The sequence below is a fragment of the Brassica rapa genome, chromosome A06 (genome assembly GCF_000309985.2).
Source record: "Brassica rapa cultivar Chiifu-401-42 chromosome A06, CAAS_Brap_v3.01, whole genome shotgun sequence".
Lineage (NCBI taxonomy): Eukaryota > Viridiplantae > Streptophyta > Magnoliopsida > Brassicales > Brassicaceae > Brassica > Brassica rapa.
This window is the reverse complement of record NC_024800.2, coordinates 10,031,927-10,057,197: the sequence shown is the minus strand read 5'-3', so window position 1 is coordinate 10,057,197 and position 25,271 is coordinate 10,031,927. Positions and strand designations below refer to the sequence as shown.

The window sequence follows — 25,271 nt, the reverse complement described above, 5'->3', positions numbered from 1 at the left end:
TGGTCTTCTTCTTGGATTTTTTTTTGTTTTGGCTGTGCGCTTTTGGTTATCAAATTGGCCACGACGCAACTAGTTCAAAAGCATCTAAAATTCTTAACAAACAACGCACCGAGAAAAAGAAAAAATACTCTCTACAAATACTTGACCAACTCTTTTCAACTTTATTTCCAATTTTGTTATTACATGTCCACTTTTAATCATGAAAACATATGAAACGTAACATAAAAACCCCAAAAGGGCAAAAACAAATAGAGAAAGCAAAACCACTTGCGTGACAAGCTACGACTCATCACCAAAGGATTCCAGCAACATGGTGTACTGTGTTTTATTTAGGGTTTCTCGAGGAAATGCTGAGCGACGATACGGCGCTGAATCTTACCAGAGGCAGTTTTGGGGAGGTTATCAGTGATGAACACTCTCTTCGGCACCTTGAAAGCTGCCAGATTCTTCTTACAGAACGTTTTTATGTCCTCTTCGGTCACTGTTGTTCCTTCTCTTGGAATCACCGCACAGTTAATCTGATTTACCACCAAACCAGGAACAAAAGTAGTCTGTTATTAACCGATCTACACATTATTATTGATGCAAGTTCTCATAATCCCCTTTCCATGATTAAGCAGGACAATCTATCTGTATAGTCTATATCCCTAACCTCTGAGGTATAATGCGTGCGTGATAATAGAGAAGCTAAAGCAGGGGGGGGTTTTGCTTACCTCTTCGCCATATTTCTCATCAGGAACCCCAAACGCAACTCCTTGAGAAACATCAGGATGAGTTAAGAGCACTGAATCCACTTCAATTGGGGATATTTTCTCACCTGTAACAGAGATTGAAATTCTAAGCTATAGACAAAGTACTGCACACAATAGCCACTTTCTCTGACTAGTTTCTACTGGTACATCTTTTCGAAGTTCTTATTTGTTGGGGTTTCTCTTTGACACGTCTAACCACGCCAGCTAAACTGCTTGACATAGACTAGTAGTTTTGTGAAACAGTAAAACCGTCAGTAAACGAGACTCACCTCCACGGTTAATAAGCTCTTTGATCCGACCCACCAGATGCAAATACCCATCGGAATCAAAGTAACCGATATCACCTGTGTGGAACCACCCAAACTCGAAACCTGCCTTGTTGGCTTCCGGATTGTTCTTGTAACCCTTTGTCACATTTGGACCTCTTATACAAACTTCTCCCTTGCTATTTGGCTCTTGTATCTCCCCTTTCTCATTAAGGATCGCCATTTCTTGACCCACGGGTTTCCCAACAGACCCAGGCTTGTGCGGACCTTCCTCCGGTAAAGGATTAGAACTCATCAGGTGGGTTGCTTCCGTCATAGCATAAGCCTCTAGAACCGGTGCTCCGAAAGCTTCCTCAAGCCTGGACAATATCACCTGACCCAAACCAAAACCAAAACAAACAAAACCATTACTTTGTTGAAAATATGTTCTGTATGAATTCACAGACGCATAAAAAATTGCCTTACCGGAGCCAAAGAAGCACTGCAACTCCTGATGAACCGAAGTTTAGGGTACTCCGGCTCAGGTTGGCTGGCGTGGCGGTCCAATATGATCTGATGAATGGTGGGAACAGCAGTATACCACGTGGCGTCATACTTCTTCATGTCAGCCCAAAACGTCGTCGCAGAGAATCTACCAGCAGCTGGGAGAGTCACGGCCGCACCAGCTCCAAGCGAGCTGAGCAACCCTGCCAACAATCCATGAACGTGGAACAGAGGGAGAACAATCACAGTGGAATCAGACTCGGTGAGTTTGTAAACCGATTTAATGTTGTTGACGGAGGAGACAAGATTCAGCTGCGTGAGCGGAACACCCTTGGGACGGCTCGTGGTGCCGGAAGTGTGGAGGAAGAGAGCAGGGTCGTCGGGGCTGTTAACGAGTTCCGAAGCTGAGTCAGAGACCGAGTCGGAATCGGGCACGGAGAGAGCGAGGTCAGAGCCGGCGTCGAGGAGCGTGGCGGTGACGTGAGAGATGTTGAGCTTCGAAGCTGCTTCTTGAGCCGGTGCGTTACCTTCTTTAGAGGTTAGTAACAGCTTCGAGTCTGAATCGGAGAGGTAAAACTCGAATTCCTCCGCCGTGTACGCCGCGTTCAACGGCGCCGCCGTGGCTCGGGCTCTTAGCACCGCCAGAAACATAATAACAAACTAACAAACAAACAAAAAATCAAACTCAAATCAACCAAAAGCAGCGGCGCGTAGAGTTACCTCGACGGTGTTGGGGAAAGTGAGAGCCACCACATCGCCAGGATTGATTCCGGCGGAGGAGACAAGGCGTGAAGCGGCGCGTTCGATTAGAACGTTGAGACGCGCGTGGGTGAGATCGAATTTTCCGGAAACAGAGAGCGCTCGGCGATCGGGGAATTTCTCGGCGACGTTCTTCAATAGTCCGGTGAGTGTATCGCTATCCATGGTTAATGACAAAACCACGAGCAACGATGAGAAAATGTTGATAATAGAGAGGAGAGGAACTGCGATATTTATAAATTTTCTTTTCTTTTTTTTTTTTTTGTCAAGGCGATATTTATAAATTTATATCTTTTAGTTATTATATGTAGCAGCCAGAAAAAAATGCGATGCAACGTGGCTTCATCGTAAAGGATTTTCGTATGATCGTGTGGTCATTATCTCTGTCTACCTAAATTATCCTTTTTGGGGCATGTAGCTGGTTTGTCTCTACTATTAAACCGACGTTTCGGTTCTTGAAGAGGTTTTTATCAGCTATGGTTTTCGGTACACTCTGAACCCAACAGCTAAACACAATGTTACTAAGTACTAACTGTGTGTTTTTGCCAAACGACCGATGAATTCTTTCGTACGAATACGAAATAGTTTGATTTTTTTTCCTTTTGTTAATAATTTGGAACCATAACTATAACAGATTACAGATACAAACATGTTTAAAGACATTATAGAAAAACATGAAAGTGTAATGGCGGGACAAAAGCATTACACTACAGTATTGACTGCGATTATACTTGTATCGTGTTGTAACTTCTGACAAACTGAAGAAATCATGAAAAAATATTTTTTTTTGAACAATTACTTTATTACATTTTCTCATTGTGTAATGCACAAAAGCTTTAAGCACCAAACAAAAGGTGATAAAAAAACATTTTACTTCCTACTTCTCAAATTTATTAAGCATACATGAATTATAATAACTTCACTAAAAGTAGATAATATAATGAGACCTTAATCATTGTAAGGGTTTTTTGACGTGACTTTGACTCAGATCACCACGTTTCAAAGATGCTTCTGCTTAGCACTAATCACATTATACTATAATTAAAAAGAAGATAACCTTAAGAAATGTTGGTGGGTGGGATAAACCGATTGTAAGCACTTTGAAGTAGATTTCTTTAGAGTTCTCTATTATTGACAAAGCAAAAACTTCTTAAAAACGAAGAAAACATGAGATATATAATATAATCTCATTTTGAAGTTATCAATTTTGTTTTGTCCATACTAGACAAATTATTATATTGCTTTATAAAATATACTAGTTATAATCCATCAATTTCTCGGATATATGTATATCAACTAACAATCTAAATTTCTCTTCAAGTTTGCTACATACATGAATAATTTCATATTTACCACTTTAATAATATCACTATTCATCTTTACCACTACTAAAAGGACATTTTCAAAAATATTTTTTCATTAAATACCGAAACACTTTTATACATTTATTTTCTATATATATAATAAATAATGATTTAAATACAGAAAATAAAAAACAAGTTTTTTTATGTTTTTGAATTATACTTTTTCAAATTCGAACTTTTTTATAAAAGAAATTTCGATTTTTTTTTAAATTTTGTTTTGAAAATCGAAAATTATGTTTGAAACTACTTTTTATTTTTATTTTTTTATTTTCTTTTAAGTATTTATTTAATTATTTATTAGAATCCTAAATTTCATATTCCAAAAACATTACTCCATATCTCAACTGTAAGTCCTAAGTCTATATTAGTTAACCCTATGATATAAATGTCTTTTATCTTTCACTAAAAAGTGAGGGTAAAAATTATTAGTGTAAACATGAAAAGTGGTACTATGAATGTGGTATTTGTGGTAATTTTTCGTATATAATATGTTATTTTTGGGATATATGTTTTTAGTTATATGAAAATATATAGGTATAACAAAAACAAGTTATACACATCTTTTACCGTCTACATAGATGAAAAACTCGCTTTCGTTTCTCGTAACTAAACATATGGTCTTCATGTAAGCCATGATCACGGCATATCACCGAAGAATTTGATTTGTGTTTGTTCTTCTTATGTAACAATGTCAGGCATGAATACCTTACTTAGTAATACGGTATTACATAGTAACACTATATATATTTGACATGATAATGATCAAGGCATAATAATAGCTCTGTAATTTGTGCTCGTCACTAGTATTGAAATTTAAGTTCTGTATAATTCGTGTTATTGAAAAGATAAAATTTTGAAACTGTTTTATTAATATTTTATACTAGTTATTTGTACACACAAAAAATATATATATTTTCCCGAAATTAAATCTTTTCACTTAATTTTTTTGCCTCAATGGATGTGAAAGATGTATTTTCCTGGTTTGATAATTGGCTTGGCCAAGAGAAGATCATTGATATCACTAGCGATGCTGTGAGAGAAGGGCAGTGGCACATCCGAGGGCAACGTATATCCCCAACCAGTTTCCATTAACATGATGGGTTTTCTCCATGGCATATTGGCATGTCTTTGCATTATACACTTTCGTCTCGACTAAACGCAAAGAGTTGCCCAAAGAGTGATGCTGTCTGCCAAGCTATCTTACAGGCCATGGATGCGCCTCTGATTTGCACCAGGTTCATTTTCTTCTTTTAATCCCTATTTATTTATGTGTAATTGTACATATGATTGTGGTGAAATTAATGACAGTGCGAAATGGCCACAAGAAAATGAATGGATGACTGATCCAACAGCAATTGGTGACACATATCTACCATTGTACAAACAGCTCTCTCACTCGGCCTCACTGACTAAAAGAAATCTCTCTGTTTCAGTTTCTTTTCTACAGGGTCTGGACTTTGTGGTGGATGGTGTACGAGTGGCTGAACTACCTACCATTGTAGATATGACAGGATCATATGATTCATATCCCAAGGTCATACGTGAAGGAAAGGTAAAATAGATATCAAAACATTCAGTCCATGCTGTTTCATTCATAGCTTAACGTCTATCTGGTTTTTAAAGGGATCCATATAGTGCCATGGATGGTGGTTGATGACGACGAATCTTGCCTGCACTAAGACCTTATGGCTTCAGGAACTTGAGAAAGAAGCAAACTAAATACAGACTCTTTGCTCTGTATCTAAACCAATGTGAAAGTGTTAATTATAGCTTTGTATCTATGTGAATCGTGAACACAACGAAAACAAATTATTCTAAAATTTGAAAAAATACTGATAAACTTTTAGGAAGTAGAAATGTGTGAAATGATCTTTTCCATAAAATCCAAAAGCAAGGCAGCAGCAAAATCTTTCAAGGATAACAAAAACAGAGTCTGATACACAAAAATTAAGATCAAAACGATAAAAGGCAAGATAAAGAGTTTCTTCTAACTAAGAAAGAAGAATCTCCTCACTTCTTCTCCTCTTTCTCAGCATCAGCAGCTCTCTTGGCTCTAGCACCTGCATGTCTCTTGTTTGTGCGCTCTAGACGGATCTTGTCATAAGCATTGACCGATTTCATCTCAGTTGTCAGCTTCACAAGCTCTGTAGCATGCTTCTCACGGACAATAGGCATGTAGTCACCCTGGACTTGAGTGGCATTGGCCAACTCTTCTGGAGTAGAGTCACCAGCCTGAAACCAAAAAAAAAAAAAAACATTTAGCACAGAACTGGAAGAAGATTGTTGTTTCGAAGTAGTACCTTGACCTTCCTGGCACGACGCGGGAAGATGACCAACTTAGCCTTGTAGGTTTTAAGCCTCTGGACATTGGACTGAAGACCCTCGAGAGATCTGTTCTTGCGACGGTGGTCAACAGAGATACCAATGGTGGGTGCCAGCTTCTTGGGGATTCCAGCAGCCTGAATCAGACAAAAGACATAGAACAAAACAATCAGAACAAAAGAAACAAAACATGAAAAAGAGAAAGACAGGAGAGATCACAAACCTTGAGCTCCTCAAGAGTGAAGCCTTTACCGGTTCTGACCTTCATGTTGTACTTGAGAGTCTGACCGTGGACAACAGGGCGGAGAGGTCCAGAGGTGGGACGGGGGAAGATCTTAACAGCCTTCTTTTGCCTCGCTGAGTAAACAAACACAAAGTCCAGATTAAATACAGAAACTATAGTATTAAATAAATAAAAAATGAAACATATAAACCGTAACTAACCAGCTCTTCTTCTGGTTTTCCTGGCAGGCTGGTTGAACCAAGTCTTGACATAGTTCTGCCAGTGCTTCTTGAAGTGACCATTCGGGATAACATTGTTGTGCTTCATTTCTTCCCCTCAGCTGCCAAAATAGTAATCTTAACCATGAGAATATAATAACCAAAATAGCTCATAAACAAATCATATTATACAACTTAACAGTGCATAACCAAGCAGTTACATATATATAAAGCAAACATCGAACAAGCGAAACTGATAAGAAGTTAGTAAGATCTCCAGGATCTAGACAACACTTGTTAAAAGCGAAGACTTTCTAGCGACCAGTCTCAAATCTGTCAAATTCGGTCTACAGTCGTAATACATTAGGGCGTTTTCAACTGTAGCCACTCAAATGTCGATACATTCATTAACAAAAACCAATAAGCAAATCAACGAACTCACGATACAAGCCTTAACCGATTATATATATATATATATAATCAACAATGGGAATTCACAAGGAACAGAGAGGAGAAGTAGAGATGAAGAGGTCTTACAAGTCACAGAACAGCTTCCTTCCTTCCTTCCTTTCTCCTGCGGCTAGACGGGAGAAATGTCTTCTAGCTTTCTTTGATGAAACAGCTTTTAAATACTAAAACCCTAATAGCTTACCTGTTTACTCTTTTGTACAATTGGGCCTTTCTTTAAATGGGCTTCACTCAGTTAAGAAAACCCATTAGAAAAGAAAGCCTTTATTTTGGGAAATAATGATGGATTCGGTTCAAACTTTAAACCAGAGAACCGATACGTCGACTTTGAGGTCTTTGATTTCACATTAAGCTCCATTTCTCTAGACTTTGAGTTTGTCTGTTGGAGGTCGGTCATCTCGGTGTTTCGGATCTTAGAACATGGATTATAGTGCTTACATTATTACTGGAGTTACCCCCCTTGGGCCTAATGTTGGTTTATTCAAATTTCTGAGTGAATTGTGTAGCGGCATATAATACACTTAGCTTGAGATCTTCATACTTCCAGTACAACTCAATTCTTTTAGACTTTCCTTATCGCTCTGTTCCAGGTCCCATAGAAAGTTGCACCTCTATCATGTGGTCGTCGCATGCGATGATGCGAATAATCTTTAGGCAACATTTTACGTGGATGGCCTAGTCTTGAAGATTTGGACACATGCCTACTTTACAGCGGCTAAACTGATAGAAGATGGGTAACCAGTGCCGGCTTTGAAAATATATAGACTGGAAACAAGTAAGAAAATTAAGGCTCATTCATAAGTAGAAATATTAGTTAATCAATTGCTAGAAACAAAACCGGTCGTGAAAATTACATGGCTAGAAGCAAAAAGAAAATTGGTTTCTTTTTTAAACAAAATATGGTTTTGAAAATACTCGAATCCGGATTCATCCATTGAAATACCATGTATACATTACACCACTAGACTAAAGTAATTATTTAGAGAATTGTGGCCAAAATGTATTAATAATTGTGTCGACTGGAAGTATATTTCATCGGCTTGGCCCAAAGGCCGACTCTGGCTAGAAAGTGAGAGATATATTAAAATGTATATGTATGAAGAAAATGGCAGTGTAGTACATTGACCTCGTCACCTTCCATTCCAAAATAACTATATTTACGACTACACTATCAATTTTTTTTTATATTTTGTAGTTTGTTTTTTATTTGGTTGAATTGTGGTTTATTAAATAGTTAACGATGTTATTATTTCAAAGATTATAAAATTAATATTTTTAATCTATATATAAACTCAAAACGTTAATTAAAAGAAACGGAATGAGTATCATATAAATTGCATTGGTCTCAGCTGTATTAGTTTTCTGATCGTGCGGTGGACTTGGAATAGAATAAACCGGGAAATGTACCATTTGTTGTTCCATCCTTAACATTTGTGTGGGTTGGTTGAGTACGAATGTGAACAATAAGATGAGAATGAGGTGGCCACCTACATGTGTTGCTCCACCAATTGACTAGTTTTTCAGCGTTCAGATTCATGTGAGCTGTTCTGGGTAATTGGTAATTAATAAAGTGGGGAAATATTATGCCTGGAACTCGTGAAGGGAATTTGGGGGTGGGGGGGGGGGGATTATTGTAACAATAGAAGAGACAAAAAGAAATGATTGCGTGATTTGGCGTACTAATTGGAAATTTAAGCTTTGTGATAACAGAAAGCAAATATATTTGACCGCTTAGTATATACATAAGTTCGTAGCTAACAGTCTAACCACCTAACTTCGTTGTTCTAAGATGGATTTTTGTTTTATTTACCAATTATAAATAAAACGTCCAGATTAATTTTCAGAATCTCCACTTATGAAATCTTATACCTAATCAGTTTAAAATTATGTGACCGACGAAAATGATCAGATACCTATTTTAGACTAACACAAGTACATATGACCAAAAAATTAACCATTTCTTAAGTTTCGTATACAAAACTTCTACTTACTAAATCCAAGTCTAAATATCTTATCTTAACAAACATAATCAACTGAAAGTTTAGAGATTAACTTTCACAAAGTTTCGTAAAAAAATAGTAAACTTGTCTAATGATTTCTTCACTTCACACAACTCATCCCCAACAAAACAAAAGCTCTGCAATTGTCCCAAATTCACTGCCGTAATCCGCCACAAGAAAGAGAGCACGAGTTTGCCTTCTTCTACAGTGGCGTGAATTCCATTTCATCTTCCTCTTCCTCTTCCTTCTCCTCCTCGCACTCTTTTCCGTTTTCCACGGGACATAACTTCCCTCTCTCTCTCTCTCTCTCTTCTTATGAATGAGCTTCAGACGAATCGTCTATTGTATTGAGATCTAATCCTCTTCACATGTCTTCCAGTTCTTGATATTCTCTCAAGAGTAGCAACTAGTACTTCATCCTCCCAAAGTTTGACTTTTTTTTGTCCCTTCCCATTTTCTCCAATCATTGTTCAGTTCTTACATCATCCTTTCATAACTGCTGTTCTGTCTAGATTCTTCAGTTGGGTGTCCGAAAGTTTCGAACTTTCTTGGTTTCAACATTTAAAGTTTATGCCTTTGTTCGTTAGCCTTCCTTCATAGCTATATGATGATGGTGTTATAAGAATCTGTTAATGTCGATTCTATGTGGCTGTTGCCCTCTTCTAGAATGTGTCTACTGTCTCGGCTGTGCACGTTGGGCTTACAAACGCTGTCTCTACACAGCTGGCCACGACAGCCAAGACTGGGGACTCGCAACACCCCATGAATTCGAGCCGGTTCCTCGGTTCTGTCGTTACATCTTATCGGTATACGAGGAGGATATCCGAAACCCTGTGTGGGAGCCTTCAGAAGGATACGGTATAAACCCTGATTGGTTGCTTCTGAAGAAGACTTATGAAGACACTCAGGGCCGTGCTCCAGCTTATGTACTGTATCTTGATCATGATCATAAAGATGTGGTGGTTGCGATCAGGGGTTTGAATCTGGCGAAAGAGAGTGATTACGCTGTGCTGTTGGATAACAAGCTTGGGGAAAGGAAGTTTGATGGTGGGTATGTGCACAACGGGCTGTTGAAGGCTGCAGGTTGGGTGTTGGATGAGGAGTGTGAAGTTTTGAGAGAGTTGGTGGTGAAGTATCCGAGTTATACTCTGACTTTTGCTGGGCATTCGCTCGGGTCTGGTGTAGCTACGATGCTGGCTTTGTTGGTGGTTCGACGTCCTGATAGGTTGGGGAATATTGAGAGGAAGAGAGTCAGGTGTTTTGCTATTGCGCCTGCGAGGTGTATGTCGTTGAACTTGGCTGTTAGATATGCGGATGTGATCAACTCTGTTGTGCTTCAGGTGTGTGTGTTAAATACATCAAATGGCCTAAGTTCATCCTAAGTGTTGATATCTAAAGTATCTGCTCTTTTATTGTTTTGTTTGATTTAGGATGACTTCTTGCCAAGGACAGCTACGCCTTTAGAAGACATATTCAAGTCTCTTTTCTGGTAGGTACCTGTAGGCTGTAGTTAGACCATTCTATATGCAGAGGGGTTTATGAAAGTATGTTATTTTCGTATAGAAACTTTCAAAGAAAGCTCACAACATTCTCACAACTCCGGTCTGATAAAGCAAAGTAGAAACCTTGAAAAAAAAATTGGTTCTTTTGTGTGTTTGCATGCTTTCTTAATATCTTTTTTTTGTTAGTACACTTTTGTTTTGTTCCATTACTCTGGCTTCCTTGTAATTGGTATGGGTTTTGTTTTTGTGTGGACAGTTTGCCATGTTTGCTATGCATAAGGTGCATGAAGGATACATGTGTTCCAGAACAGAAGATGCTCAAAGATCCTAGGCGTCTTTATGCTCCTGGTCGCATGTACCACATCGTCGAAAGAAAGCCATGCAGGTACATAACGCGCAAAACCTGTGCATATTACACACTTACATAGAAGAATCATGTCTTCCAAAGCAACTCACGTTCTCAACAAAGTTTATCTTTTTTTGGTAAATGTTTGTTGCAGATTAGGAAGATTCCCTCCGGTTGTGAAGACAGCAGTGCCAGTAGACGGAAGGTTCGAACACATTGTTCTTTCTTGTAACGCAACTTCAGACCACGCCATCATTTGGATTGAACGAGAAGCTCAGAGAGCTCTCAACGTAAGTTTCCCACAAACCTCCAACAAATCTTCACCTGTTCCTGATTCTAGATTTGCGTCCGCAGCTAATGTTGGAGAAGGAGAAGAGAATGGAGATACCAGAGAAGCAGAGAATGGAGAGACAAGAATCGTTAGCCAGAGAACACAACTTGGAGTATAGAGCAGCGTTAAGACGAGCTGTAACCTTAGATGTTCCTCACGCTGATTCTATAGAATCTGAGTACGGTACATTTGACAAAACTCAAGATGATGAAACAGAGGAGGAAGAAGAAGAAACAGAGTCGATTACATCAAAGGTGGGTGAATCATCATCATCATCATCCTCTGTTCGTCAATCGTACAAGAGAAGAAGGAACCGTGGTGTTAGTTGGGACGAGCTTATCGAAAGTCTCTTTGAGAGAGACGAGTCTGGTAATTTAACATTCGAGAAATCAGATTTGCTTCGATGATCCAATCAAAAGTTTTTATTGTATATGTAAAAAAAAACAAGAGACAGATGTTCATACAATCATTATCGTACAGACCAGATTGGTCTGAGTTTATTACAGAAGAAGAAGATCTCTTTCTCTTTGGCAGCCTAGTGTCGGAATTTGAAAATTAGGGTTTAGTCTTGGGTTGAGGAAGAGCGCAAGAGGATCTGAAGGCTTCAACCTGAGACTGACACTTGGAGTGATCTCCTTTGTTTTCTTCCAAGCATTTCTTCAGCGCCTCTACGTCGCACGATGAAGCGATCTTCTTCACCCTAACATTTTCTTCTCTCTTCTCTTCTTCCATCGTCGTCTTTGTTCGAAGACTTGTATTCTGTCTGCCGAAACAACGAGCCAAGACTCTCTATACTATTCACTACCGAACGGCACCGTTGGCATGTTGCAGGGTTCTTATACTGTGGGAGGCCCAATAATCGAAGAGCTTTCTTATTCGTCTGAAACGACGGCCTTTTGTTTGTAGACCGGCACCGTATTAGGTAGGTCCAAGCATTTTATCCGTTAAATTTGATTCGTTATTCGCTTTAATTTAATCCGAAAGTTACGAATATCCGTAAACTTTCGAAGCAAAACAAATACTAAAAATCAATATCCATTAATATCGAAACAAATCACAAATATTAAAATTTTGGGAAGCAAATATCTTAATTATATTTAAAGATTTTAATGTATAAAACTATAAAATTATTATTCTAACATATGATTTGATGAATTCTGTTCACATTATTACTTATACAAAAGTATTACATAAAAGGAAAAGAACACATTTATGACAATTATATTTTTTTTTAAGTTTTGTGTTATTATAATTGTTAACTAAGTTCAAAAAAATTTACAAAATATGTAGATTCACTACTTCTTTTAGTTTTTATCATATACTAGATATGGACTCGTGCTTTGCACGAGTTTTATTTGATGTTTTAGCTTTGCGAAAAACATAAAAAGAATGAAAATATTTTTCACATTAGTTCTTGAATTTTTCAGTATATATTGGTAAAAGACTTATTTTAGTATAATAATCAATTTTTCTACATAAATGTTGATTAGTTTTCTACTTGAATAATCACGGTGTTTTAAAATAGTATATTATTTTTTTTATTTTTCTATAAATAGCTCTTTTTAAATTATTTTAGTATTGTAGCTAATTGAAACATATAGAATTTTTGAAACTATCTATATTATTTATATTGTGTAAGACAATTCAAAAAGAAAAACAAAAAAAATCAAAATTAATGTTAGACGACACCAATAAATATGTATTATTGATATTCAGCTAAATATCAAATATATTGCTTGATAAACATCAAATGTGTTTACCATAGCATCAATAGTGTAAGTATAACCTCTTTTCTATATATCATATATTGAAAATTTCTTGATATACAATATTTTGTAGAACACTACTGCCAATATGTTTTGTTTCTAGTTTAAGAATTTCGAAGTCATGTAGTTGTAGTGACTCTTTGATAGTGAAGCGTGCAATTGTCCATGAGAGGCCATATATCTTGCATTTGTTGGTGTGACACTTATTTTAGGAATAATAATGTGTTGATTATTGATCACTGTTAGGATTTATGCTTCAGTAATCATGTTTTGTAGGCTAGCTATTAGTAAAGTTGTTCCATTAAAAAGTTTTTTCGTTGATTTAAATTTCTTAATAACATGACTGAAACATCTATCTTGAGATCAAGTTCGTGATTTGGAATCTCTGAAAATTTTAACATATTTAAAAACCTGTGGGATATAGAATATGCTAATTTTCAACTTCTTCTTTGTTACCAATACTATCAGAACTCAAATATTATTTTTGCTAACCGTCTATGAAAAATTAACATATAATTATCCACTTTACCAACCGTTTCATTCTTTATTCCTTGGAGTAAACATTGCTTTTTCGATGAGATAATACTTGTCCTTTTTTTTTGAATGAAAAATCCTTGTCCTTAATCCTTGTTGTAATGCATTCAATAGGATCTGCATTGTTTTGCAAGAGCAACATAGGTAAATTATTTGAACATCAATTTAAATGTGAAATTAAAGGACATGCAGAAAAACTCACATAAATAGAGAAGTCGAATATTCATAAATAAATTGACATTGATAATAACTTAACTACAACAGCATAATATAACCAAATTTATATTGTCGTTAAGAACAAACACATATAAGCATAATAGTCATTTTAACTTTTGTACAATAGTTTAACTGCATAACTTCTATTTAGACAGATGAACAAACGCCAAAGTATAATTGTGGTAACAACTAACGTACATCAGCATGACAATTATGACAAAAAAAATCAACATCAGTTTAAGAAAGAAAACAAACCTTGTGAAGATTAGAACACCTAGTTATTTTGTCAGCAAGTGCCAAAAAATATGCAAAGATATGAAAAAAAACATGTGAAAAAACTCACCTAATATTTTTCTTCTACTCTTATTATGTTTGGTGACAAAATATGAGAGAGCTTAATCAGAAATGTAGATGTGAATAATTGTAGTTATTTTTAGTTTATGATTTTCAAACAGAAAAATTAACTATTTAATTAGGAAAGTGATTATTCATAAAATACTGAATTAGTTATTCTATAAAAATATTTTGTTTAGGATTCGAAGAAAGGAAAACTAATATTAAACACATTTTACAATTTTTCCTATGTTTACATTTTTAGGAAAAGAAAGTTACTATCAAATATTTTTTTATAGTAATATTTTATTGAGTATTTTAGAAAATAAATAAATCTTTTACAAATACGTTTTGTTAAGGATTCTTAAGAAGAAGAAAAATTAGTAAAAATTACTATCAAGTAATTTTTAAACTTAATTTTTTTTAAATCGTTTTATTATCTTATTATATATTTTTTTATTACCATGAGATATTTTATTAAATGTCAAAATTTTAAAAGAAAAATTACTATCAAATCATATTTTACAATTATCTTTTCTCTAGGATATTAGAAAAGGAAAATTAATATTAAATAAATTATCTTACAATTTTTTTTTGCTTAGTATTTATAAAAAGGAAAATATCTATAAATAGCTACTATTAATAAATTTTGAGATTAATTTTTACAATTACATAATTTTTGTTTGTATTATCTTAGCACACACATATATATATATATATATATATATATATATTTAGTTATTTATGAGAGATTTTAATAATGTTGCAATATTTAAAGGAAAATCACTATCATATAATTATTTGTTTAAGATTTAAAAAAAGAAAAACTATTATTAAATAATACTTATAGTTACTTTTTACAAAAAAAATTTTGTTATTATCTAATTATATATTTTCTAGTTCGGAGATAGTTTAACACATGTTATAATCTTATTATAGTTTAACACATGTCAAATATATAATTGCCACATGTCACAATGATGAAAAACCAAGCTTTATATAATAAGATATCATGCAAAAAAAATATTTTACAAAATAAATTTATATCAAAATTTTAAGATTATTTTAATTTAATCAAAACATATGAGATATCGTAAGTATTCGTAAATATCCGCAAATATCTATTTATTTTTCCGAATATCCATTTTTCCGAATATCCGTATTTTTCCAAAGTAAAGAAAATAAAAAATTAGATATCCGTGACATACGAAGCAAATCACAAATACTTTCAAAAACCCGGATATCCGATCCGTGCCCAAGCCTAGTATTAGGCATATCGCATGCTTGATTAGTTCTTTTTTCGTAACTACTTTTATTAATGCTTAAATGGTATAGTATATAATTAGGAAAATTAACCAAAAATAAAGTATAATTAACTAACTAATTTTGTTTTCTATTCTATACATATTATCATTTGTAAACTCTCGCAAGACGGAGGAGTTGTGTTCACTACGTATAATTTTGTTTTCGTGTTGTTTAATATTTTACTAGATATATATGATTACTAGAAGCAGTTTTAGATGTGAGTGAACATAATTGACTTTATAGTCTATTTGATAGAGGTCGTCTCGTGAGAAGCTGAAGGAGAACCTTGTGCAAATCGCTACTAAATCAAGCACCATATCGTAATAATGCTCTATTGCTTATACATGAAGAACTCTCAGTACCAGTCACAGCAGAAGCAGCAGCGGCGGCAGGAAAACGCCACAACGGCCAACACCAAAGATACCTAACCTTTCTGCGTTTGCGTTCTGAAGACTCTGCTTCTTCCAACTGGCGGTATTGATGTTCAATGCGGCTGTGAAGTTCAGCTATTCTTCTCTCAGACAATCGCAGCGATCTCTCAGCTGCTTCTTCTGCTGTCATTGCGGCTTTAGCCAATTCTTCTTTCAGTTTTAGTTTCCCTTCTGATATCGACAATGCTGATCTCATCTTCTCAACCTCTGCCTTCAAAAGCTCTATCTGAATTGTAAGAGTTTTGCTGTTGTTAGTTATGCTTGTCTGTTTTTGAAAAGTTTTCAGGTATGGAATAGTGAATGAAACTTACGAGTTCATTGCGTTGTTCGACCTCGCGCTGTCCTGCTTCAACTTCAAGCTCACAAGCTTCTCTCCATCTACTTGCTTCTGATTCAGCTTCTCTTATTACCTTCACTAGCTCTTCTACCTTTGGTTTAGTAAAAAAAATAAAGCAAATCACTTGAGTAAGCGATTTACTACACAACTGAGAAACAGGAAGTGGAAATAATACATTACGTTTTGAGATAGAAGCCTCTCTCGGTTTTTCAGCTTGTCGATATTCATCTTGTTCTCTTCTATTGCATGAGCTTGTTCCTCTGTAATTTTCTTCAACCGCGCTTCTTCTAACCTGTCATATCAAGAAGATGACATTTTATATTCATTATCATTTTCATCAAGAACCAAGCTTAACCATAATCCATCATCATCATCTATGTGTTGAGCTTAAGAAGAAGATAAAGCTAACCTTGATTCCTGCAATGAGAGCTTGAGCTGAGAGATCTCTTTACGTAAATTCTTCATTGTTTTCTCTATTGCTACAACCTGTTATCACCAGTAAATTCCATTATACCTTTGTTTGATTCTTGTCGCCAAAGAAAAGAACATACCATACTATTCTCATCTTCCTCTTCTTCCTGTTCATCCTTGATGAGAGTTCCTGTTTCTGAGCTTTCCTGTACTGTCTCCTTAAACCCAAAACCAAAACCAAACCCTATGCTCTGCAACCCTCTTCCTGCGATTTGCATCAGCGCTGATCTCTTCTGCTCGTTCGTCTCTTTCAACTGCTTCTCTGCAGCTTGTTTCTCAGACAAAGCAGCCCTTAACAAGACCTTCAGGTCTCTGTTTTCATCTTGCAAGAACTCCACACTTGTACTTGGCTCCATCGATTCGATGAGCCTCTCCACATTCATTTCAACCTTTGCTCATTAACTCCAAAATTCTCTATTAGTGAGGACGCAAAGTATGCATGACTGGTAGACTTTGATTTTACCGAATACCTAACAGTCAATCTGAGTCATTTATCTTCAGCACTTTATATTTTTCTACATTAACTGTGCAATTGTTAGGTAGACACATTTTGAAGACTCTAAGATAAGCACCAAGAGAGAATGACTGGTAAGAAACGTGTTTAAACCAAATAGACACTAATAAGTAAACTTTCATTTCGAATTATAAACTGGCCAAATATGTATATATATGTGGGCTTTATATATTTCTCCATACTTTACAAAGTGACAAATCTAAAAAGAATTGCGAGTTTGATGCAAAGTAAATGTAATCACCACTGGTTATGCCAATCTTGAATAGCAAGATGAAGAGCGTGATTAGGTATGAGATTGCAATCTTCCATCTTCAGGTTTGTCATCGGCGACGTATCGTGCCCATTCGCTAACCATTCCCTTATTGCTTCCGCTTCATAAGTAAATCCATCTGCTGCTATCAAAGGATCTTTCATCACTTCCTGTTGTTCACCACAAACAAAGTCTTAATCCTCTCTGACCATCAAACTCTGTTTAGAAACTCTCAGAAACGTTACCTGGAAAATAGGGCATAAGTAATGAGAAGGAGGCTTGCGTGGAGGTTTTTGGTTGGAATTGTAAGACGATGTTTCTGATAAAGGAGCTTTCATGCGATCTATATTCCTTAGAACAACGGCCAAGTCTGGTCGATTCAATGGGTTTCTCTTACAGCAACGGATGGCTATATTAGCTAGCTTTTTTCCTCGTGCGATTGGCCAATCTCCTCCTGAATTATCCAGCACCGCGCTGATGTTATCATTCTCCACGGCGCATTTGACATCTCTCAGAACGCCAGAGAGAGGTCTTCTGGTGAGAAGCTGAAGGAGAATCATTCCAAACGAGTATACGTCTGACTCCAGCGTCATTTCGCCGGAAACAAAGTAATGTGGATCCACGTGAGGATCAGATTTGTCGATTCCATTGACAGGGATCAGCTGAGAGATCCCGTAGTCGCTAATCTTGGTGACGAGGTTGGAGTCTAGGAGAATCTTGGACGGTTTTAGGTTTCCATGAATGATGCAAGGAGCGTTTGAGTGAAGAAACAGGAGTGCAGAGCATATCTCAGAGGCAATCCTGATCCGAGACTCCCATGGAAGCGCAGGAACGTTGTTTGCAGATGAAAAGCAGTCTTCGAGGCTTCCGTTAGGAACATACTGATAAATAACAGACCGAGACTCTGGACAAGTACCCATGATTGTCACCAGATGTGGATGTCTTAACCTGCTTAAAATCTCCACCTGAAATCACCAAAAGAACAATCAGAACTTGTCAAAAAGAAAACTGCAAAATGATGATAAGGTCCTTCACCTTACGCTCAAACTCAAAGTGATTCTGGGAGCCATATGATGGCAACATCTTCACAGCAACTTGAAGATTTTGAAGATTCCCTTTGTACACACTTCCGTATTTGCCTTCTCCAAGCTTCCAGGATGGATCAAACTCGTTAGTAGCTTCATTGATTTCCATGAAAGAATAGTCGAGCATTTCTGAACCTGAAGACTCCACAGACTTTCCTTTTATCAATCTCTTCAATGCGTTTACTTCCTTTATCGCGTTCTCGTGATCGATCCGGATCTCATCCCTTTTCTGCCTGAAGCTTTTCAAGAGTTCCATAGCAGTATCAAATTTCTCACCGTGTTCTTTTTCCAGGTCTTGTAGTTTCGTTATCTGGCTCTCCAACCTAAGATTATCACCCTGAACTATCTGAAGCTTTCTCATGAATCCATTGTTCTGCTCTATTACCATTTTTACTTCATCCTTTTCTTTCTCTAGCAATTCCTCTAATTTCTTTCTTCGACTCAATTCCTTACTGCATAAGCCGTCTAAGGCTTTTGCCTGCGAGATGGCATGAGAAGAAAAAAAAAAGTTAAACCGAGAGAAACGAGTTCGACAAAGTGCCAGTGGTTTAAGAATCTCCAGCACTGGCATCAACAATTCAAGTATAGGTCTTGACAGCAAAATGTATAACGCCCTCTGAGGCAAAGCTTTCTCATCTTAAGATTTTACTCTCTAAGAGAATCTATATATGATCAACTGAAGAAGTTCCGTACCTAGTTTTAGCAATCTATGGATCTCCAAATCTTTGATAACTAATAAATGAATTGGAGTTTTTACCTTGCATAAAGCCTCCATGGTACTGTCATCCTCTTTCCATCCGTTCCGAGCTTCTCCATATACAGTTCTCTCTGATTGGCTGATATCATGCATGGCTTTATCATACCTATGAACTTCGCGCGCTACATTCCCTTCACGTTTCCTCTCCTGCAATTCAACAGGATCATCTCATTACCAGGCAGTTTAATGCTACTAAAAAGTTACAGCATCATGTTAATTTCAGGTAGAGCTTTCAATATATTACAAAGACAAAACTACTCTCATATATCGTTTATACAAAGTCACATTTTGAAACATCTCTATATCAACAATTTGAGACAGACAGGCCCCTGTAATTGTTTGGGAAATTAATGTCTTCTTACGCAAAGGAAGCACTAAAGGGAATTATAGTTACTGCATGACCAGTACAGTAGCATCAGTATGAAAGATGAACGTAAAGACTAAGCGACTCTAGTACCTGGAGATTTGAGGGAGTCAAGGTATCTGAGCCAACTAAATCCGGGCTAGCCGGCTCTGGACCAACCGGCTCTCCAAAGGAAGAACCCGAACCTGAAGATGAATGAGCAGTTGGACTTGGTTCTACCTTTTCTCTCTCCAGTTGACCTGTGTCTTTCTCACCATCTGCACAATTCCGAACCAAAGTTACAACTGATAGCAAAGGATATGATATGCAGCGGAGTCTTGCAAAATCCAAGCCAAACGCTACCTTGTTCAAGGAGGCTACGCCAATATCTTAATCTTCGCCTCATATAAGAGGATTCCAGTTTTTCTGATCTCCTTGTCTCAGTATCTGAATCCAGCTGTACTAGGGGAGGCATTGTTTGCGTGTTACTACTATCGTCATTTGTTGTCCTGTTTTTAAGAATATTTCTTTTAGTTATATGAATAAAGGTATAAAACAAGAAAGGATAGTAGAAGTAGTTAACTAAAGGTGTCATAACGTCATTCACTCTTTCTGCAACCTTCAAAAGGCAAAAAGGGTTTACCTTGTAAAGATGAGGTAACCTTTGCACAGAAACCAAATATGACAGGAATCAGGAGCATTTTTGCAAACGAATATGGCTTTCTTGGACTTCAAATCCGTCATTCTCCTAGCATTTCAAATATAAATGGATAATGTGAATGTCAGGGTTCAGATGAAAAACATTTAATAAGATGAAATATAGTATCATACCATGAGTAATGCTTATCTGATGCAGCTCCCATTACGAACCACTTAATATTGTGTCGAGCAATCAGGTCTACGATACCTTCCTCGATATTTTGTCCCGCAATGCAAAGTTTATCTGTTTGAACCTAAAAATAACTATGTCAAATTCACTAGTTGAAGGTTCCTGACTAGGAATGCCAAAAAGATAAAATAGGCTCTATACATTCGAGGACCGAAACAACACGACACACAGGTTTTTTTTTTCCCGTTTAGATTATATGTTTATATGAAGAATTACATCTCACAACGGGAGTTGCCTTATTTCAATGAAACTAGAACACCAATACACGAAAAAGAGAGAGAAATGAATACCTCAGTTTTAGACAAAAGGCGTAGATAAGAATCCATAAGCTCGTCCACTTTTTGTTTATCAACACGCTCAATGACCTTGACAGCATGTTTCCTAAAGGTACCACCAGCAAGTTTCTTGTGCGCTGTAAGTAAACAAAAATAATATCAGAGTGGTAAAAGGAAAGTCATCAATCTCCACAAGGAGAGATTAGATTTTACATTAAAAGACAAGCAAACCAACAGAGTCCTGCACAATGTAGCTAATCTTATTACACCATAACCAAACTACTACTGTCACCATCAAGCCTGTATCTGAAGTTCAATCATGATTCATGAGCAAATATATTAAAAGGTTTATTCGCTTCACCCAGGATCATTTCAATTTTTCAGATTCCGTGAAAATTCAACAGATCGATACATCATCCACAAAGAATCCATAATTGACCGAAAAACAAGTAAACTTAGAGAGGAGAAAGAGAAACAGAAGATCTCACTCCAGGAGGCAGGCCGAGCAGGACGATGGACGTAAAGCAAGCAAATCTTTTTGCCGGAGAAGTTCCGCGCCGCCCATAAGAGCGTCGTTTTGCTCCTCTCCACATCTTCCGCCACCGCCACGAAGATCGTCTCATCCACATCTAAAGCTAGTTCGTCTCCACCGATACTCCCCATCTTTTCCTCTCTCTCTTGATTTACAAGGATTCCATAATAGAAAGAAAGTTGCTTTAAATAATGAAACTAGTGGAGATTCCTCGAATTGGAATCGTTTTATGGGGACGGGTTGAGTCGCTGACTCGGTTATGAGTCAACCGATTTACCTAATTGGAATTTGGAAGATAAGAAAAAATAAAAAAGAAAGAAAGAAAAAGAAAGTGACCACCCTTCTCGATGAATAGTCTCTCCTACCACCACTGGTACCCAAGTTAGTCCAATTTTAGCGACCTGTAATTCTTTTTTAAATCCTCTTTTTATTATACAAGCCTAACATACACACACATGTAGTAGAAGATTTGGAGGAGAATCTTATAAGTCTTGATGTATATTTTTTTTATTAATTTTAATTTTTTTATAATATTTTTAACAGTTTTATTGATATTCAAACAAAGTTACACGTTCATTTTAAAACTTCCGGAAACAAATTATTAATGTATACTAGGTCTTTTATCCGCGCTACGCGCGGATTGTTTGGTATAATTAAATTTTTATTTAATTAATTAATTTATATTTATTTTAATAATTTATATTGTAATTTGTAAAGTGTTTTTTTTTCCTCTGAACTCTCATATTTGATGTTAAAGCAACTAAAAGATTTTTATCCTTAATAAATAAATAGATTTGTTAGTATATATAATTAACAATTAACTAAAAAGAAATTTTATTGATTTGATAATTATCATTGTCTAAAAATAATTTATATTGTGTTATATAGAAAATAATTTAAGATCACCTTGGTCCTACAAAATATGTAATAGCCAGACAGTTAAATATGTATTTCCTCACAGATTAGTGCTACCAGAACAAAATTTACAATTAGTATTACTAAAATGTTTTTTTTTATTTTTCATATATATGTAGTTGTCTATAATATTTTATAATTACAGCAAAAAATCAATACACATGTATACATCACTTTTATGATAAATTTTGGACTCATTTATAAACAGTGGTAATGTATTCGTAATATGTGAGTGTTTATAATATTTAATACAGTAATAGATAGTGCAGAAAAATATTTTAAAAAGTTTATCATAAATTAAAAATTAATATTTAGTAATTATTAAATATTTCATAAAAATAAAAATAATTTATTCTAATGGTGTTTGAATTGATAATAAATGTATATACTATTTATGTAAAATTAGTAGGTCGCGAGTGCAAACAAAAGATCTATCATTCATACAAAGAAGAAGGAGTTCATATGATACTACAATTGTCTTACCGACAAAACTCTAATTGTATAGTTATTTAACATTTTAATATGAATTTTTATATCATTGACTATATAGATAAATATTTTACATTTCGTTCTTATTAAAATAGTTTATCATATGTTTATTAAAACATATACATGATGTACTCCAGCTTCTATTATATGTAGTAAACATCACTTTTACGATAATTTTTGGAATCATTAATAAAAAATACTAAAATACAGTTCTTTCTATAAAATCAATACTCATGTATACATCACTTTTATGATAAATTTTGAAATCATTTATAAAAAATGGCTAGAAAACAGCCAATATGTTAACCAATTAATCAAATTGAAACGACATTAACAGAAAAAAAATCTAACAATTTTTGGTTAAGAACTAACTGTAAAGGCTGATTTCAAAGTTGTTCTAAACTTAATTCCTATATTCGAACAAAATCTTAAGGTTCACATTTAGGTTTTTAAGTTGTTTCTCTATTTATTTTTGTGGTATTCTCATGGTGTTATATAAACAACCAACCGTGTCATCTCTTCTTTTTCGTTTTTTTTTAAGTAAAGATGTATGATGTACATGTTTTCTCAAACCAAAACCGTAAGTGCTTTATAAATCTTTATTGGTACATTATGTGACTTCTTTGGTTTCGAGAACTCAAAGTTCACAAGTCCACCTAATTCGTAAAAGCATCAATTCTAAAAAACTAAAATGTTCAAACATCAAAATTATGGAAAAAACACTAAGGAGAGACAAAATAGATTATAAAAAAGATAGTTAATGTTGCAAAACAAAGTCTGAGATAAAAAAAAAAAAACAAAGCTTAGAGTTTTAGTAACCATAAAACTAAGATTCAACACATCCTAGCCACATCTGGCTCGTTTGGGATCTTCTGCCTCAACATCATCAGCAGCCCTTTTCACCATGCCAACGCCCACATGCTCATCATCAGCAACTCCCTTCTGCAAAGTTTCCTGGGCTTCTGGTACAATCATATTCTCTTCTAAATTGCCTTCAACTTCTTGGACTTCTGGGGTGAGGACCTTTGTCACAGTCAGAGTTTGGGTCTTACCAGTCAAATTGTGATCTGATACTTTCACAATGAATTTGCGAGTCTGTCCAATGGTATCAATAAGAGCCTGAGGTACCGGAACGAAGTGGCCATCTTCTACATTCTCATTTCCCTAACATACATTAAACAATTGTCACTATATATATCTAACGATCTTGGAAAATACAGTTTCAAAACCAGGGGCACACAGGTTTGTAATTACCTCAAAATATCTTGCAACCAACTCTGAAGCTTTCCTTCCGACCAACTCATGTCCAGCATCACCGAGGAGCACAAAAGACGCCTGATCAGCATTATCATACACGGAGATCTTGGCCAGGTACCTGTGTCATGAGCAGAGTTATAATGAGTGCATTGAAGTATGAGAATAAGTACACCTGAGTCACTAAGAACAGCTGAGTCACTTACTGTGCAACACCAACAATATTGGTTTTCCCACACTTCTTACACATAAGAGTGGTAGGCCCTTTGGTTGCCTTAGTGTGGCACACACCACAGCCTATGTAATACCAGGGTGAACCTAGCGCAACATCACCAATGGTTGCTATGCACTCAAACCAAGCAACCTGCAAATGTTAAACAGTTAAATAAGAAACTAAGACTATCATATTGAATACGTTTTGATACTGTACAACCTTGGCATCTTCTTGCTTCATATAGGAAAAGAGCTCGCCAATAGTAACTGTCTCAGTCTTAGTGACAACGTCTGCATTCACTCTGTTGGCAACAGCTAAGTTCGCTTCCATCCTGCAGCCAACACCCAAAATCAAATACAATGTGGAATAACAACGGACACAATTTAAGTAAAGAATGCTTACCAAGCGAGATACTCTTTGGTTTCTTGAACATCAGTGTCTAAAAATACACGCGATGGCGCCATAGAGGAGAGAGCTAGGGCACCTATAACAGATCCATTGTTATAATACAGATGCAAAGTTGTAATGTAAAATGAGATGTAGAATTATGTATATCTCTATATTTGTTATATCCAAACCTATAAGTTACTCCAATTTCTACTAAATGCAGTTCTATTACTTAATCAAACCTAACCAGATAAGATTCCTTGCCAATCTATGTACTTAAACGATAAAGAAAAAAGTTGGTAATACGGACCTCCATATCGTTTCGGGTTTAAAGTAGTGACCAAAACAACACGTGCAGTTCCTCCAGATGCTTTAAATTTCTCACTAAAGTCTGAGGCAGCCTTGTCCCATAGGTACAACTTCATCACCGGACCACTACAACATACAAACACGTGTGTTAAGAGAGACAACACATGAATATGGAAAATACAGATAGCTTACTCATGTGTCTGAACATGAAGCATGACGCGGCTTGATGCAGCTATCTCGGCATCATCTAGCACAAGACTATCACTGAGAACCTGCCCATTCACAAGCTTGATGTGACCAACATAATCTGCAACATAAAACAAACAAACTCGATGATTTATATATCTTAAACCAAACAATGAAGCATAAAAATTGTAAGTATATATCAAAACATTATCCTAGACAAAGAATGCTGATTATATTTGATCGTTTGAAAACAGTGAGAACGTACCATAAAGATCCCCTCGCAAGTCGCATGCAGCATCGAACTCCTCATATCCATGGATCCGGAAACGGTCCTTGGGGAAACAAAGCGGACTGTCTTCTAGATCAGAGAGGACAGAAGTAGCTGAAAAGGTGATGGTGAAACTTGGCTCCGCAACACGATACAAAGTCTTGTTGTTAGACCCGA

The 25,271-nt window shown here is 35.9% G+C and overlaps 6 protein-coding genes across 8 annotated transcripts; 1 reads left to right on the top strand and 5 right to left on the bottom strand.

Moving 5' to 3' along the window:
• Nucleotides 1–129: 129 nt before the first annotated feature.
• On the bottom strand, nt 130–2,532 carry LOC103873097 (oxalate--CoA ligase). The gene is made up of 5 exons (XM_009151528.3): nt 2,222–2,532; nt 1,484–2,161; nt 1,022–1,391; nt 714–817; nt 130–518 (listed from the first exon to the last, which is right to left on the bottom strand). The coding sequence occupies exons 1-5, from the start codon at nt 2,423–2,425 to the stop codon at nt 330–332; spliced, it is 1,545 nt and encodes a 514-aa protein (XP_009149776.1). The 5' UTR covers nt 2,426–2,532; the 3' UTR covers nt 130–329.
• A 2,933-nt stretch (nt 2,533–5,465) lies between these two features.
• Nucleotides 5,466–7,074, bottom strand: LOC103873096 (60S ribosomal protein L13-1). Its single transcript, XM_009151527.3, has 5 exons — nt 6,925–7,074; nt 6,391–6,509; nt 6,170–6,303; nt 5,925–6,083; nt 5,466–5,856 (listed from the first exon to the last, which is right to left on the bottom strand). Exons 2-5 carry the CDS (start codon nt 6,494–6,496, stop codon nt 5,635–5,637), a joined length of 621 nt encoding a protein of 206 aa, XP_009149775.1. The 5' UTR covers nt 6,497–6,509; nt 6,925–7,074; the 3' UTR covers nt 5,466–5,634.
• A 1,549-nt stretch (nt 7,075–8,623) lies between these two features.
• On the top strand, nt 8,624–11,559 carry LOC103873095. Its single transcript, XM_009151526.3, has 5 exons — nt 8,624–10,195; nt 10,286–10,344; nt 10,614–10,742; nt 10,858–10,993; nt 11,058–11,559. The coding sequence occupies exons 1-5, from the start codon at nt 9,488–9,490 to the stop codon at nt 11,439–11,441; spliced, it is 1,416 nt and encodes a 471-aa protein (XP_009149774.1). The 5' UTR covers nt 8,624–9,487; the 3' UTR covers nt 11,442–11,559.
• Nucleotides 11,283–16,869, bottom strand: LOC103873094 (uncharacterized protein At3g49055). 2 transcript variants are annotated; one of them, XR_004448398.1, is made up of 6 exons: nt 16,508–16,869; nt 16,366–16,442; nt 16,137–16,248; nt 15,931–16,047; nt 11,499–15,845; nt 11,283–11,400 (listed from the first exon to the last, which is right to left on the bottom strand). XR_004448398.1 is itself a non-coding variant. In XM_009151525.3 (5 exons), exons 1-5 carry the CDS (start codon nt 16,808–16,810, stop codon nt 15,495–15,497), a joined length of 960 nt encoding a protein of 319 aa, XP_009149773.1. In that variant the 5' UTR covers nt 16,811–16,869; the 3' UTR covers nt 11,439–15,494. The 2 variants fall into 2 exon arrangements, 1 of the variants encoding a protein (XP_009149773.1); XM_009151525.3 differs by lacking the exon at nt 11,283–11,400 and having other exon boundaries at nt 11,439–15,845.
• A 169-nt stretch (nt 16,870–17,038) lies between these two features.
• Nucleotides 17,039–21,462, bottom strand: LOC103873093 (U-box domain-containing protein 32). 2 transcript variants are annotated; one of them, XM_009151522.3, is made up of 10 exons: nt 21,029–21,462; nt 20,556–20,677; nt 20,208–20,329; nt 20,020–20,124; nt 19,740–19,885; nt 19,491–19,654; nt 19,034–19,180; nt 18,227–18,754; nt 17,437–18,156; nt 17,039–17,361 (listed from the first exon to the last, which is right to left on the bottom strand). In XM_009151522.3, the coding sequence occupies exons 1-10, from the start codon at nt 21,201–21,203 to the stop codon at nt 17,179–17,181; spliced, it is 2,412 nt and encodes an 803-aa protein (XP_009149770.1). In that variant the 5' UTR covers nt 21,204–21,462; the 3' UTR covers nt 17,039–17,178. The 2 variants fall into 2 exon arrangements, with proteins under 2 accessions (XP_009149770.1, XP_009149772.1); XM_009151524.3 differs by lacking the exon at nt 21,029–21,462 and having other exon boundaries at nt 20,208–20,319.
• A 258-nt stretch (nt 21,463–21,720) lies between these two features.
• Nucleotides 21,721–24,941, bottom strand: LOC103848556. The gene is made up of 6 exons (XM_033272957.1): nt 24,833–24,941; nt 24,642–24,766; nt 24,347–24,428; nt 24,164–24,275; nt 23,937–24,094; nt 21,721–23,851 (listed from the first exon to the last, which is right to left on the bottom strand). Exons 1-6 carry the CDS (start codon nt 24,853–24,855, stop codon nt 23,665–23,667), a joined length of 687 nt encoding a protein of 228 aa, XP_033128848.1. The 5' UTR covers nt 24,856–24,941; the 3' UTR covers nt 21,721–23,664.
• Between the last annotated feature and the right edge of the window lie 330 nt (nt 24,942–25,271).